Source organism: Gekko japonicus, unplaced genomic scaffold (assembly GCF_001447785.1).
Source record: "Gekko japonicus isolate JY-2015 unplaced genomic scaffold, Gekko_japonicus_V1.1 scaffold360, whole genome shotgun sequence".
NCBI lineage: Eukaryota > Metazoa > Chordata > Lepidosauria > Squamata > Gekkonidae > Gekko > Gekko japonicus.
In genome coordinates this window covers 348,186-363,780 of record NW_015172015.1, presented here as the reverse complement: position 1 = coordinate 363,780, position 15,595 = coordinate 348,186, and the positions used below count along the sequence as shown (strand labels likewise).

At 45.4% G+C, this 15,595-nt stretch overlaps 1 protein-coding gene across 2 annotated transcripts in view; it reads right to left on the bottom strand.

Moving 5' to 3' along the window:
* ASPSCR1 (alveolar soft part sarcoma chromosome region, candidate 1) overlaps nt 1-15,595 on the bottom strand; it is a 123,943-nt gene that overhangs the window by 30,650 nt on the left and 77,698 nt on the right. For both annotated transcript variants that reach the window (XM_015420360.1, XM_015420359.1), the window contains exons 12-13: nt 15,040-15,102; nt 14,734-14,786 (exon numbers count right to left, since the gene is read on the bottom strand). In XM_015420360.1, coding sequence (XP_015275846.1) covers nt 14,734-14,786; nt 15,040-15,102 — 116 coding nt within the window. The remainder of the gene's footprint in view (nt 1-14,733; nt 14,787-15,039; nt 15,103-15,595) is intronic.

The window sequence follows — 15,595 nt, the reverse complement described above, 5'->3', positions numbered from 1 at the left end:
ACCCACCCACCCGGCCTGCCGGCTCCGAGGAGGAGGAGGAGGAGGAGGCGTTGGCGTTCGCAGAGCGTCTCCTGCGCACGTGCAGGAGACGCTCTTGCACTTTCGGGGGGATTTAAACATCCCCCCGAAAATTTTTTAAACTTTTTTTATTTTTGTGCACACGTGGGGATTGGCCCACGTGTGCACAAACCTCCCCGGCCCCCCAGCTGCCCCCGGAGCGCTGATTTAGCGATCCGCACTCTGGGGGCAAGTTCACTATTAGATATATAGATAAGCAGGGTGACAATATACATCCTTGCCATACTCCTTTTCCTATGCTACACCAATCAGTTGTTTCATATCCAGTTCTAACTGTTGCTTCTTGACCCTTATACAGGTTTCTCAAGAGACATGTGAGGTGGTCTAGTATTCCCTTCTCTTTAAGGACTTGCCACAGTTTGTGGTGATCCACACAATCAAAGTCAATGAAGCAGAAGTAGATGTTTTCCTTGTACTCCCTTGCTTTCTCCATAATCCAGCAAATGTTGGCAATTTGATCTCTAGTTCCTCTACCTCTTCAAAACCCAGCTTGTACTTCTGGTAGTTCTCTATTCACATGCTGCTGAAGCCTACCTTGTAGGATTTTGAGCATGACCTTGCTAGTGTATGACATAATTGAGTGATAGTTTGAACATTCCTTCTTTGGGATTGGAATGTAAACTGACCTTTTCCAATCCCACTGTGGCCACTGTTGTGTTTTCCACCATTTTCAGATATGAATTTTAAATCAGTAGTTCAAATCAGATTCCCAGTTGTCCTATTTTCCCTAAGTTTTCTCAGGGTTCCATAGAAAACATCTTATTTTCACATCTTCCCACCAAGACAATTGTGTGGGAATCTCAGAAAATGAGCTGGGTGGCAGCTGTGGGCAAGATGGCACAAAACAAAAGAAGATGGGAGGAGTTGCTTTCCAAACAAGTGGGAAAGTCACCCGGTTCAAAGACACAAGGGACCTTTCCACTGGCACTTCTGCTATTAATTAAAGTATCTTAAGTGACTTTGAAGGGGGGGAGAAACTGAACTGGCTGCTCCCCACCAAGATGACACTGTGACTCAAAAACAAAGGCACAGAGCCTTCTGTTCCAGCACGGAGGGGCTGCAAGCACATCTGAGCAGAGGCCAGACTCAGGTGCTAAGTGGCTTCCAAAGCCTTTCTTTGCCAGATAAGTTTAACATACCCACACAAAAAAGTGCATTTGATCCTCATTTGCTGCACACAGTTCTCATGTCACCTTCGAGATCACACTTCTGTTGCAGCAAAATTGCATCTTCCAAGGACTTAGCAGTCAGGATCCAAAGAGCTCCTTAAGCTCATAAAAGGAGCATCTATTAGCCCAGTGGAACTCTTGACATTCCCTCCAAATGTCTGAATCCCATGCTGTATCACAATCCATGCCTCAAATCCCCTTAGGTTTCAAAGGCAGCATGCCATGCAGCAGGAGGTCTATGGATTAAGTAAAACAAGTCAGAAACTTCTTTGGTCTCACAGAAATAGTTTTTTGTTTCTTCAGAGCCTTTGAAATATATTGTATCCTAGATAATGTCACATCTCTGTCAGATAGGACATCAGCTTCTGTTTCGGAGGGTAACCGTGTTGGTCTGCAGTAGAACAGCTGGATCAGTAGCACCTTAGAGACCAACAAGAGTTGCAGGGTACAAGCTTTCGAGTCAAAGCTCCCTTTAGTATCTCACAAAGGGAACCTGGACTCTCAAAAGCTTGCATCCTGAAAATCTTGTTGGTCCCTAAGGTGCTACTGGCCTCAAATCTAACCATTTCTGTTGTGGCGGCTATGCTGCATGCACTTTTATGAGTGTTACGTGTGGTTACTGGTGTCAGGTCTCACGAAATCAACGGAGTCACACTCATAGAAAAGGATAACTTTATTGAGGCCATGAGTCACTGAACAGATTCTCTGTTCAGAATAACGTTAACTCACAGAGCTGGAAAGCATAAAGCAAATTCATAATGGTGACAGCCAATTATTATAATTCCCGCTCGAGCCAAAAAGCAGTTTTACGCGCCTAATTCCCTGAGAAAGCAACAGCTAGGTTGTTATCATTGCAAAGCAGTTCTCACAGTTTTCCCTCATTAAAAGTAAAGCACAGAGTACTCCGTTCTAACACCTGTGACCTTGAAGCAGATAACGGTACAGTAAATAGCGAGGCATCTTCTTGCAAGCAAGCAGCGTCTAGGCATGTGCATGAGGATAGAAGCAGACCGCTGAAGACGATGACTGAAACGGGGGGGGGGACATACAGCAAGTACCTCATGAAATAAAACATACACAGAGTGTGATCAGGAACATACAATACCATTTGGCAGCTTGCTGACAACTGGGTATTTTTGGTGAGGTAATTAAAAGAAAAGTACCTCTATCCCATTTGTGATTCTTTCCCATGTTTATCTTTCCCATGTTTATCTTTCCCATTATCTGGAAGCTATACATGACTATGATACATAAGCACACTTTTTTCTGGAGCACAAATACAGGTAAAATGAAGGGAACATGGAACTAAAATCAGCACTGATGACTATCACCTCCCCAGGCCTGACAGCTGCGTTTTTTGAATTTTGCGTTGATCCATTTTTGGCTTTAAAAATACCTTTAAAGTGTTCGTGTTTCCTTTCCTGTGCTGGAGTCCATATCTAACCACATTAATAAGAATATAAAAAAGCAGCAGCAAAGCTATCTTCTCACAGCAAGAAAATCCTTCTCTTCAGGTTACATCTGAGTATAACAGCAGTGGAAAGGGATTTACAAACACATCATACAAGAGCTAAATGTAGTTGGACTCCCTTTGATTCTGCAGAAAGGCCTTTGACAGAAGAAAATACAACCAACATGCTTGAGCTCCAGAACCTTCAGTAATAAATACGTGCCCATGCTGTAAAGTGTAGTTGACCCAACATATTCCCTTGGGTCAGGGAAAGGAGGCCAACACAAATACTGTGATAATAATCACAGGTCTATTAGTAAACCATGCAGAGACAGACATGTTTTCAGGGGTAAAACAAAGTTGTGCTTACCTGTAACTGATGTTCATCGACGTCTTCTGTGCAGACACACATTGGGACTGCACTTGTACAGGTCTGCCGGATAGGGTTTTTCTAGCTTTAAACGATCACAAGGGAGCCGATGTGACAGCACTTTTGCACCCAAACCGTCTCATGCTTGGGGGGCACCCCCCCACCCTCAGTTCCTCCCAGGCCGCTGCAGAGCACTCAACAGAGCAGGAAGAACCTAACGGCCCCCACACCAGGCTGGGCACATGCCTGGGCGGGGGATACAGTGGACCGGATCTTTGCTATGGCAGTGCCACGGTTGGACCACCATGCCCTGAAGGCCTGTGTGAATGTTCCACCCCAACCCTGTTTGGGCAGCGAGCACATTTTAGCTTGCCCATGGAGCCAAATGGCCCCTATATGACTTCAGATGGCACTGAGGGATCCGATTGATGAGCTCGTTGAGGATTGACATAGCCAACTCTCAGCAGCCATCGATGAGATCGCTCCCCAACGCCCTCTGTACCCTCGCTTTAGGCTGGCTCCTTGCTTCACCCAGGAAGCAAAAACTCAGACGGCTAGAGAGACAGTGGCGCACACCCGTGACGAAGCTACAAGAGCATCCTGTAGGACATTTACGAGATCCTATGAGATGGCAGTCAAAGCAGCTAAAAGAGAGTATTACGCGGCCACAATTGCGTCTGTGAGCTCACGCTCAGCCCAATTATTTAGAGCGATTCCGTCCATGACTACTCTGCCACAAGGCAGACCAAATGTTAGGGAATTGGACATTGGCTGTGAGGCCTTTGCAAGCTATTTTGCAGATAAAGTCTTGTCGCTCCACCACGACCTCCCCACCACAGTTGAGACAGTGAGTGACCTCGAGGCTCCATACACGTCTTCTAGTAAGGTTTGGGATTATTTCAATCCACTCAGCCTAGAGGAAGTCGACAAATTACTCTCAACTGTGTGCCCTACCACTTGTAGCCTTGATCCATGCCCACTGTGGCTAATTAAAGTTGGTTGTGATGGGCTACAAAGTGCCCTAAGGGAGATCATCAACGCGTCCCTCTCTGACGGACTGTTCCCTAGGGCACTTAAGGAAGCATTGGTACGCCCCCTCTTGAAAAAACCATCCCGCCAAATTGGGTAACTATCAGCAGGTTTCCAATTTGCCCAGCTGCAGAGTTTTATGGATGACATTTCCACATTAGATCCCTTCCAGTCCCGCTTTCACCCAGGCCAGAGACGGCACTGGTTGCCCTCATGGACGACCTCTGGAGGCATCTGGATTGAGGCGGTACGGTGGTGCTGCTGTTAGACCTGTTGGCAGCGTTCAGCACGGCTGACCATCAGCTACTGATCCACCTCCTCACCGACACTGGGTTGGGCTGGGTTGTCACCAGTATGTGGATGACAGTCAGTTCTATCTGTTGTTGGACGGCCAGTCTGACTCTAGACCGGAAGATCTGGACCTGGTGCTACAAGCCGTGGCTGGTTGGCTTAGACTGAGCCAACTGAAATTGAATCCGATGAAGACGGAGGTCCTGAGCTCAAACCCGGGCGGCCTGGGTTTAGGGATCCCAGTCCCGACCTTTGACGGGGCACTGTTGGTGCCAGCGCCAGAGGTTAGGAGCCTGGGAGTGCTCTTGGATGCCTCCTTAACGATGGAGGCCCAAGTAGCAGCCACTGCTAAGTCAGCCTTTTACCTGATTACTTGATGTACCTGATTAGGCAGTTGGTTCCCTTCCTTGAGTGCAACGACTTGGCAACAGTGATCCATGCAGTGGTCACCTCAAGACTAGACTGCTGTAATGCTCTCTACATGGGGCTGCCCTTGACCCAAATCCAGAAGCTTCAGCTGGTGCAGAATGCTGCGGCCAGGATGCTCTTAGGCCGCCCCATGTGGAAGCACATGCAGCCTGCGCTAAAAGCACAGCACTGGCTACCTATAGCATACCAAATTTGCTTTAAGGTGCTGGTTTTCACCTTTAAAGCCCTTTATGCTCAGGGGCCTACATACCTGTGGGACTGCCTTTCCCCACACGTTCCCCAGAGAACACTGTGGTCAGGGTCTCAAAACTGTCTGGCCCTCCCGGGTCCCGGCTGGCTATGACCAGGGCCAGGGCCTTTTTGGTGGCAGCTCCACGCAGGTGGAACGAGCTCCCGGAAGACATCAGGGTCCTGAGGGACCTCCTACAGTTCCGCAGAGTCTGCAAGACAGAGCTCTTCTGCCAGGCATTCGATCAAGGAGCTGCACCATAGGACCCTGTCCCCTGGTATTACCATCAGCAGCCTGTGCTTCACTAGTATGAACAGATCGAGATAGTTATAACATCAATCCTTACTGTACCTTACTTGGACCGATCTGTTATTAAGACAATTATTATTATGTCTCGCCATCACTATATGACATTGTATACTAGCACTTTATGACTGGTTTTATAATTGTTTTGTTTTTAACTGTTTTAACTTTTATGTAAGCTGCCCTAAGCCTGCCTTTGGCGGGGAGGGCAGGGTAAAAATCAAATAAATAAATAAGTAAGCGGGGAAGGAGGAAGGGAATGTGTGTCCGCACAGAAGACATCTATTAACTTCAGTTACAGATAAGTGTAACTTTGTTTTCATCATCCATCTTCAGTGCAGCCCCACAGTGGGATTTTAGTGAGTTGCTCACCAAGAAGGAGGAGGGGAGACATTTTCACTGAAACAACGATTGGAGAACCGCCTTGCCGACCTCCTTCCTCGATTGCAGGTCCAGCACATAGTGCTTGACAAACGTGTCCTCAGCTGCCCACGTTGCAGCCTTACAAATGTCCACGATCAGCACACTGAGATGGAAAGCTGCCAAGGACCCCTGTGCCCTGGTGGAGTGGGCCCTAATGTCAAATGGACAGGGCTTGCTAGAGGCCTCATAACAGGATTGGATGGCTGCTACAACCCACCTAGCTACGGACTGAGAAGAAGCTGACTTGCCCTTCTTAGAACCTGCATAATAAATAGGCTCTTGTCCAGTCAGAAAGACTTTGTTTTGTCAATATAATATAATAGGGCCCCCCTGATATCCAGGGACTGTAAGGCTTTCTCTGCTCTTGAAGTAGAAGATGGAGGAAAAACAGGCAGAACCACCTCCTGAGCAAGGTGGAACTTAGAAACCACCTTGGGCAAAAACTCAAAGCTAGAGTGCAATATGGCCTTCTCACTGAAAATCTTCAGGAAATGTAGGTCCACTCTAAGGGCTGCCAACTCCCTCATCCTCCTAGCAGACATAACTGCTATTAGAAATGCCACCTTTCTAGACAGCATGGCCAATGAGAAAGAGGCTAAAGGCTCGAAGGGGGCTCCCATAAGACTTGCTAAGACCAGCGAGAGAGAGACCACTGTGGAACTATGTTAGGAACCGGGGGGGAAACATTAACTAGGGCCTCAAGGAAGCGTCAGGACAGCTTGTGGGCAAACAAAGAAGAACCTGCAACCAAGTCATGATGTGCTGAAATGGCTGCCAGGTGTACCTTAATGGAGGAAACTGCCAGCCCCCTATGTGCTAAAGATAATAAATATTCGAAAACTAAAGTCAATGGGCAAGTGAAAGGCGAGACACCCTTGGTGCCAGCCCAGTCCTCAAACAACGACCACTTCCTAGAGTAGGAATAACTTGTAGAGGGCTTCCTAGCCTGAATCAATATGTCATAGACCTCAGGGGCAAAAGTGGAGCCCTGGGCCAAATTCTCCATGCTGTCAGATGCAGGCATTCTACATTGTGGTGTAACAGGGGGTCCCAGCTCAGAGGAATTTCTATGTATTCCGAATCTGCCAACTGAAGGAGTCTCACAAACCACATCTGCCATGGCCAAAACAAGAATGCAGTCTGCACTCTCCATCATAATCTTCCCTAGAACGTTCCCCCAAAGGAGAAATTGGAGGGGAGGCATAGAAGAGAGCTCCCTTCCAGGGGATCTGGAATGCATTCCCCTAGTGATGTGGGGTCACTGCCTGCCAGAGAGCAGAAACTTAGGGCTTTTCTGGACTCATAGGTAGTGAACAGGTCCATCTTTTGAACACCTGAACCAGATACGTGGTCTGGATAGACCATTTGTAGTTTGAAAGGTAGACCCTGCTTAGCTGATCAGCAGTAGAGTTCAGAGAAGCCGCTATATGAATGGCCCTGATGGAAATATGATTCTTTTTAAAAAATAAATAACCTTTATTTATATAATATAGCAACGATTTGCAGTAGCACATACTATTAGGAAACTGCTACAATAAAAACAGAATTAAAAATACAGAAAACACAAGAGCAATAAAACCAAACAGCTATTCAGCATATAGCTATAACCTTCAAATTCTCTGGAAGTCCCTTTTTCAGCTTACTATGTCTTTCCATATATTCAAAAAAGGGAAACCAGTGTTTAAAAAAATCTGGATTCTCTGCCAAGGTTATAACTTCTGATATTTTGTCCATGACTAGGTATTCCCATAACTTATTAAACCACATAATTGATGAGGGTTGTTTACTATTTTTCCAATGCCTAGCCACTAAAGTCTTGGCTGCCACCAACATATAAGAAATGAGATCTTTCCTGACAGCATGAACATCTATCCCACCCCATAAATTAAGCAAGACAAGTTCTGGCCTCATAGGGATATTGTGCCCAGTAATGTCATAAATCAGTTAAAAAATAGTGGTCCAATATTACACCATTACAGGGCACGTCCACCAGCAGTGAATGTAAGAACCAGGCTGCCCACATCCTCTCCAACAATTGGGGCTATGTGAGGGTGAAATGTGGTGCAAACGTAATGGAGTGAGATGCCATCTATGAACAATTTTTCAGAGTTGGATACTTACCGATATATTAATAGCTCTCGTTAGAGAGACTGTAGATGACCAAATTTTTGCCCACTGATGCTCAGTGACATCCATTGCACAATCCTGGTGCCAGTGTTGTTGATAATTTGCTGGTTTTGTCCAATATTTATCATTTAACCACTTGTAAATCATTGTAATGAGCCCTCTATTACCTACTTTCCATTGTGTAATTAGACGCTCAAATTCTGTGCTAGGCCTTTCAAGACCCCATCAAATTACTGGGTCTGTAAGTAAATGCCTGGGGCTTCAGTGGCTCAAGTGGTTAAGATGCTGAAACTGCAGACCGGAAGATCGGTAGTTCAGCAGTTCGAGACCCAAGTGCTGCATGACGGAGTGACCTCTCATCTCTAGTCCCAGCTCCTGCCAACCTAGCAGTTCGAAAGGAAGAAATTGCAAGTAGATAAATAGGTACCACTTCAGTGGGAAGGTAACAGTGTTCCATGTGCTCGGCGTCTACATGCCGGCCACATGACCACAGAAACGTCTTTGGACAGTGCTGGCTCTTTGGCTTGGAAACGGAGATGAGCACCGCATCCCTAGAGTCGGATTCGACTGGCTTTCGAGCAAGAGAAACCTTTACCATTACCTAAGTAAATGCCTCACCTGAAAATACTGATACCATGGAATCTTCATAGAACTTACTTGTTCTAACTGAGATTTCTCTTTCATAATACCCTTATTTGTTATATCACGAAGTCTAACAAGCTTTCCTTCAAACATGAAATTCTGCTAAAGACTTGCCTGGGGGAAACCAAGCTTGCCCTAGGAAAGATGATGCTGGAGATATCCCAGGGGCTAAGGTTTTTCTGTGTGCATCCCAAACATTTTGAGTAGCATCCAGGAAGGGGTTTAATTTGACCTCACAGGGTCTATTTTTGGGGGAAGCCCAAACTATATCTCCAATGAAACACGGGCAATCACTTTTTATTTCCAACCCCCCCCCCCATGTCATCCAGACTAAAATAGGCTAAGAGATTTCTTAAGTGTGCAGCCTCATAATATTTAGACAGATCTGGAAAACCATAACCACCCATGTCCAGTGGACAACTGAGAAGTTTAGACCCTATTCTTGGTCTCTTGTTATTCCACAAAAAATTAAGAGTGGATTGCCAAATTTTCAAGGTCTTAGATGGAATCTGAATGGGAACATTTTGAAAAAGAAATAGAAATTGTGGAAAGAGCATACTCTTGATAAGATCAAGCTTCTCTGTCCATGTAAAAAAATTGTGTGCTCCATGCTTTTATTTTAAGAGTTATCTTTTTATGCACTGCTTTGTGGTTGCATTCAAAAAGTTCTTCTAGGCGTTGTGGAATCATTATCCCCAGAGATCTCCATGGTTTATCTAGCCACTTATACCTAAATTTCCTTTTGATTAGCTTTACTGTTTGCGATGTGAGAAAAACAGGATAAATTTCCGTTTCCGTGAGATTGACACATAGACCAGATACCAAAGAAAACTGAGCTATAGTATCATTCAGATAATTCAGCAAGTCATAAGGGTTAGTAAAATAAATTGCACAATCATCTGCAAAAAGGCTGATTTTATGTATCCCCCCCCCCATTTTTACTGCATGGATATCTTGGTTTTACCTAATTGCATTTGCTAAGGGTTCTATCGCTATCACGAACAACAATGGGGACAAAGGGCAGCCCTGCCTAGTGTCTTGAAAGCCACTTCCCAGCACACAGGGTCTTTGATCCCGTTCCCCACTGCTTCTTTAAATACAACATGCAGGTTGTGTTGTCTGTCTGAATTAGGACCTTCTTGCCCTGGAGAATATCTGCGAGGGAAGTAAGGGCGAAATGAACTGCTAGCAGCTCAAGAATACTGATATGAAGCTCCCTGCTCAGCAAAGACCATTTTCCTTGTACGGAAAGGCCCTCACAATGTGCTCCCCATCCTGTCAAGGACACCTCAGTGGTAAGGGTCGTTTCTGGCACCCAAAATCCAAAACCAACACTTTTGAACAGGTTATCATCCTCATTCCACCACACAAGGTTTACTGATCCTGGGGCACCCCGGGGCAGGTCTCTTAGAATCAAACTTACCAGCCCTAGCCTTTGGCAGGTCACCAAAACCCAATTTATATCTGACATCCCATGTTCCCTGGAGGGAGCTACAATGAGCCAGTCATCCAAGTAGGGAAAAATGACATACCCCTGAGTTCTCAAATGTGCCACCACCACAGCCATGCACTTGGTACAAACCCTAGATTCCGTGGCTAGGTCAAAGGGAAGAGAAGAATACTGTAAAACCTCAGAACCATGCCTAAAGTGGAGGTACTTCCTATGTGCGGGATGAATGGTTATGTGGAAATAGGTATCTTTAAGATCTATTACCCCAAAACAAAAGCCCAGAGTAAGAAATTCCACAACTGGTGAAAGAGAAATTTGAAACTTTCAAAAAGTTATTTGATCTCCTCAAATCAAAGATGGCCCCCCATCCCCCATCTTTGTTTGTCAAGAAGCAAAAACCTTGAGCTTGAAGGCCAGAGGAAACTTTTTCAACTGTTCCTTTCTGCAAAAGTTCATGAAGCTGCACCTGGAGCTTGGGGAACGGGTTGTCAGCTGCTGCTATAGTAGAGGAGCAAGAGGGCAGCGAAGTAAACTCTAAAAAATACCCGGTATGAACTATGGTTAAAGCCCAACTATCCAAACAGATACTCTGCCACTCTGCATAAAAGCAGGCAAGCCTATCCCAAAAGAAGGGGGCTTCTGATTAGGGCTCAACCTCTAGTCAGAACTTCTGCTGCTGCTGCTGCTGACTCGGGTCCCTCTGCGGAACCTGGTGGCTTCCTGATCTAGGTCAAGTCAAGCTCTCCCTTTTTTGAAAAGGAGGAGGCTGGTAGTGGCGGTGAAGATACTGGGGGACACTCTGATGCTGCTAACACAGGCTGCAATAGAAGGGGGTAGCATGATAGCCTGGCAATTCAAGGCTACAGAACAGTCTAGATGTCTACTCTCTTTGTCTGATGGAGACAAATGTTGCCCTGCCTCTGACGTGACTGCATCTCCTTGGTGACAGGGGAGAAAGGTGGAGGATGGGTTGCCAGAAACTTGAAAGAGTCCTGCTTGATTTTGTACAGCATTTCAACCCTACACGAAGTTGCCAGAATAGATTCGGGCTTCTCTCATACCCGAGATGAGAGATTAGCCAGGCTTTGTAGAACAGGAAAGGCCACAATGCCCAGAGAATCCAAGTAGAGATGGCTCAAAATCTTATCTTTGGGCTTGTTATCGGATGTCGTGACATCTATTTCCAATGCCTTAGCCATCCTTAACATTTGTTCACCATACAGGCACAGATCCTCATTTGGAGAGACAGGAGTGGAATCCCCCACCCTACCATCTGGGGAGGTTTCAGATTGACTCTCTGAGCTAAAACAAGAGACAACAGCTCCTTCTTCTTCAGATTCAGACTCTGGAGACACTGAAGGTATCATATGAAGCTGAGATCCTTGTTGACCAAAACTCTCCCTGGGGGGACCATAACCTGGTGAACCAAGGTGAGGATGTTGAGAGTAAAAATCAGGCCACTGTTGTAGATAGGTAGAGGACATATAGTAAGGATGCCACTGTGGAGGGCTCAACTACATCCTTAGAATGGGTCTTGACAGTTCCAGCTTGAGAGACAATGGGTCCTCAAGTGGAGGGCTAGCTCATTTTCCTTCACCCTCTGACATCTGCATGTCCGGGAAGTATAAGTCCAGCGACAGAGTATGAGGAGGGACCAAAATGACATCAGATTCCAGGGGGATCTAGGTGGAGAAGATGATTTCCTATGATGCTCAGAGGAAAAGGTTGTCTTTTCCTTGTGTTTGCTTTTCTTCGCCTTCTTTAAAGGGGGTTCCGGTGAACTAGAAGCCGGAATGGGATGTGAAGGTGATGGCAAGATAGGATGCATCAGAGCCAAGGACAAGACCATAGATGTAGACATCTTTAGATGCCAGTTTGGTGTAGTGGTTAAGTGCGCGGACTCTAATCTAGGAGAACCAGGTTTGATTCCCCACTATTCCACTTCCACCTGGCTGGATGACCTTGGGCAAGCCATAACTCTGGCACAGCTGTTCTTGAAAAAGAGCAGTTTCTGTCAAGAGTTCTCTCAGCCCCACCTACTCACAGGGTGTCTGTTGTGGGGAGGGGAAGGGAAAGGAGTTTGTAAGCCACTCTGAGACACCTTTGGGAAGTGAAGGGTGGGGTATAAATCCAATCTCTTCTTCTTCTTCTTCTCTTTAGCTGTGAATGAAGTTTGGTCGCTGCTGGGCCCTTTGGAACTGAACATACACACAAGGGGCTGGAACAGGGCTCTGGAATGGGAACCAAAGGGGCCGAATGAACTGAGGACGGTGCCTTCACCAGATCTGATTTCTGACCTGATTTGGATGGTTTGAGGGAGATGAGAGCCTTCTCCCAAAGAGCCGCCTTTAGTCAAAAAGCCCTGTCAGAGCAATCTTCAGGGGTAAACCCCTGGCAAATCTTACAGGAGGTCACATTGTGGGACTCTCCCAAACATATCAGGCACAGATCATGCTCATCGCTGCAGGTCATTTTGGTTGCACACTGTATGCATTTCTTTAACAGGGCTTTGTAGGCCATCGAAGACCCCAAAGGGAGTCATCGGCCAGTAAAAGGCACAGGAAGAGGGGTAGGTTGGTGAGAGCAAGCTCACCACCTAAGAAAAATGTTCCAATACAGGACACAACTCACAGGGAAACACTGAGAAGGAGAACTTCCAGTTGAAAAAACGAGCGGGAAGCACAAAGTGATCGCTAGAGAGATTCTATCTACATGGTGTCAGAAAAGAAACTGAGGGTGAGGGGGGCACCCCCCCCTCGAGCACATGATGGTTTGGGCAGGAAAACGCTGTCACGTCAGCTCCAAAGGGGAGAGGCTCCCCCCTGTGATCATTTAAAACTAGAATAAATTCTATCTGAGGCAGAACGGCACAAGCACAGTCCCAATGTAGGGCTGCACTGAAGATGGAAGATGAACCTAAGGTTCTTGGCAGGGGGGCTACAGCAAAGCACATGCATCAAGAAGGGGACAGGCCTAAAACCTGGATGAAGTCTTGCTATTGGATCTTTATACGTTCAGTAATTTTCACAGCAGCTGCACTTGTATCTCATCCACATGGCCTGGCCAGGAAGAGATGGAATTGGGAAAGCTCCATTATAAACAACTTCAGAGGAGCACTAATCCTTTTCTAATTCAATATGCTGCCCGAGAGGTTTTGACATACACTATGCAAACAGTTCCCATTACACTCTGTATGACCCCTCAACCTCCAAGTGACTGATGGTTTATCATACCCTTCAAATGACAGCTCTAGTTCTGCATAGTGTTTTTTGGGCAAGAAATCTACAGCCAGTTAGTTTGTTGGCTTAGACGCTTCAGTTCCACCCAATTTTGCAAAAAATCAGTACCCCAGCTAGTTCAACTAAAAACACTTTTGCGTAAGCAGTTCTTCATCTTCTAAAATCAAAGCACAAATTTTCAAGCCTCCTGAAACAGAGACAGACTGTTAACTTGGCAAGTGTGTACTCTTGTCTGAGGCCCCAGGGGCATGAAGATCAAAAGAAAGAATGGGGGCGAGAAGAGGAAACAAGTCTGCATGGTCCCACAATCAGGAGGAAATCTCTAGGGAAATTGGAAGATTAATCCCAAGAAAGGGGAAGAAGGGAAGGTCACTGCAATGATCTTCAGCACTGATGATCAACTCAAACTTCTTGGATTGCCTTAAAAGGTGACCGGTGCCAGAAGCCAAGGTGCAACTCAGTAAGATACATACACATGCTTGGGGTGCAGGTATGATGGGAGGGCTTATACCTTCTTTAATAACCATCCCCTTTTCCTAAAGAGAGGTTCATCTCAGCATCATCAAGTGAGACAATGCTGCCTGACAGGAATTCAGCTCACACAAGATACATTTTAGATTGTATAACAATTCAGAACTTTGCAGTTCTGCTACAACAGTAGCTCCAATATGTGAAAGCCACCTCTGAGGGGAGGTGCAGACAATGTCAAAAGTGCAGACTAAAGGTTCCTTAAAGGAAGACCCTTCTTGCCTAATTCATTGGCATTATCTGCAGTGTAAAGGATCTAAGTGGACACTGTAAGGGTCACTGAAAGACTATGGCTGAAACCCTACACATACTCACCTGTGAGCAAGCACCACTGAACATAGCGAGGCTTATTTCTGAGTCATCAAGCAGATGTGTGCATAATGTGCTATATATTCTTGTTTTGGTACAGTCAAATTGCAGTGCAGGGTTGAATAGCTGGGTTAACTTGCTATGAAAGAGTTTGAGACATCGTATCTTTCAGCACTAAAATGAGCTGCAATCAACCTCTCCTGCATGGTACTGAAAACAGTACCAAGCCAAACCAATTTTATAACACAGATATAATAATCTGTCATTTTAAAAGTTTGATCACTTTATTATGTCCCACCCCCCTATCATGCTGGTGATGTCCCTCTGTACTGTAGTCCAGATTTCCCAGTCTTGCAAGCTCTTCACAGAAGCATAGAATTTAGTTTTTTTCCCATCAAAGATTTTCCCATCAAAGATCATGTCTTGCTCTTACAAAAAGAGACCTGTCAAAAAGCACCTATACTCATCAACGGGTAGTCCTCACAATATTTTGCAGCACAAGGGAGGGAAGACCACTTAGGTTCTGTAACTTTAGATTCAATCTATTCTTGCTTTAATAAAGAACCACAGTGGTAATTACTCAAATCCTTAAAAAAAAGAAAGAAACAACAATGCTTTTTGCAATAAGGAAAACAAATTAAACAGGACAGGGGACTATAACCATTACCTGGAAGAGGGTCAAACTGTCATCACTCAGGATGGATCTGGGAGGAGCAATAACTAAAGTGAAACACAAAAGTTTGATTAGGAAGTGAACAAGAAGGGGGAAAAAAGGCTGGTTCAGGAAAGAACCGGGGGTGGGTGGGCGAGAAATACATACATCCAAGAGGCCTTACTGGCTATCACAATTAAAATTTGGAGTTAGTATATAATACCTTCATCTAAGTAGTGAAGAGACCATTTTTTCCAATAATAAACAGTAGGACACTATTCTGAAACTTCCGCTGTAAAGTTAAAATAAATCAAAACTTACATAAATAAAATGACATCTCTGGATCAGCAAGGTGGCTTCTGACAAAACACCTCAAAGCACCAACTGTTAAAGAGAGCAACAGAAAAGGGCTTTATGGAACAGGAGATATTTTGAATACAATTATCTTTGGGTCATTGATCATCTACCAGTATCCTAAAGACCCATGGAGAGGAAAGTGCAAGAGCAGGGATCTTGATTAGATAGCACTATTATAAGATACCCCCCCAAAAGGAGTCTTTGCTCCCAAGAGCAATATCCTTGCCCCTCCTGCCCCAAAAGAAGTCTCTTTCCTCCATTCAAGAGAAAACTCTCCAACTTTAACCATCCTTCAATTATGGGGGGGAAAAAATCTGTTTTCCTACTGAAGACCACTGCTTCATTTCCAAAATACACACAAGGGCCTCACAACATGAACCAGTCTTTGGGCTAGGGACAGATGAAGAAGCCTCTTCAAATGACATCTCTTCTAGTATTACCTGTCTGTCTAAAACATCTCTCAGCCCTTGTGAATGCTTTGCTGTTTCTCTGAATGAAGTAACTTAAGTAGACTTCCATT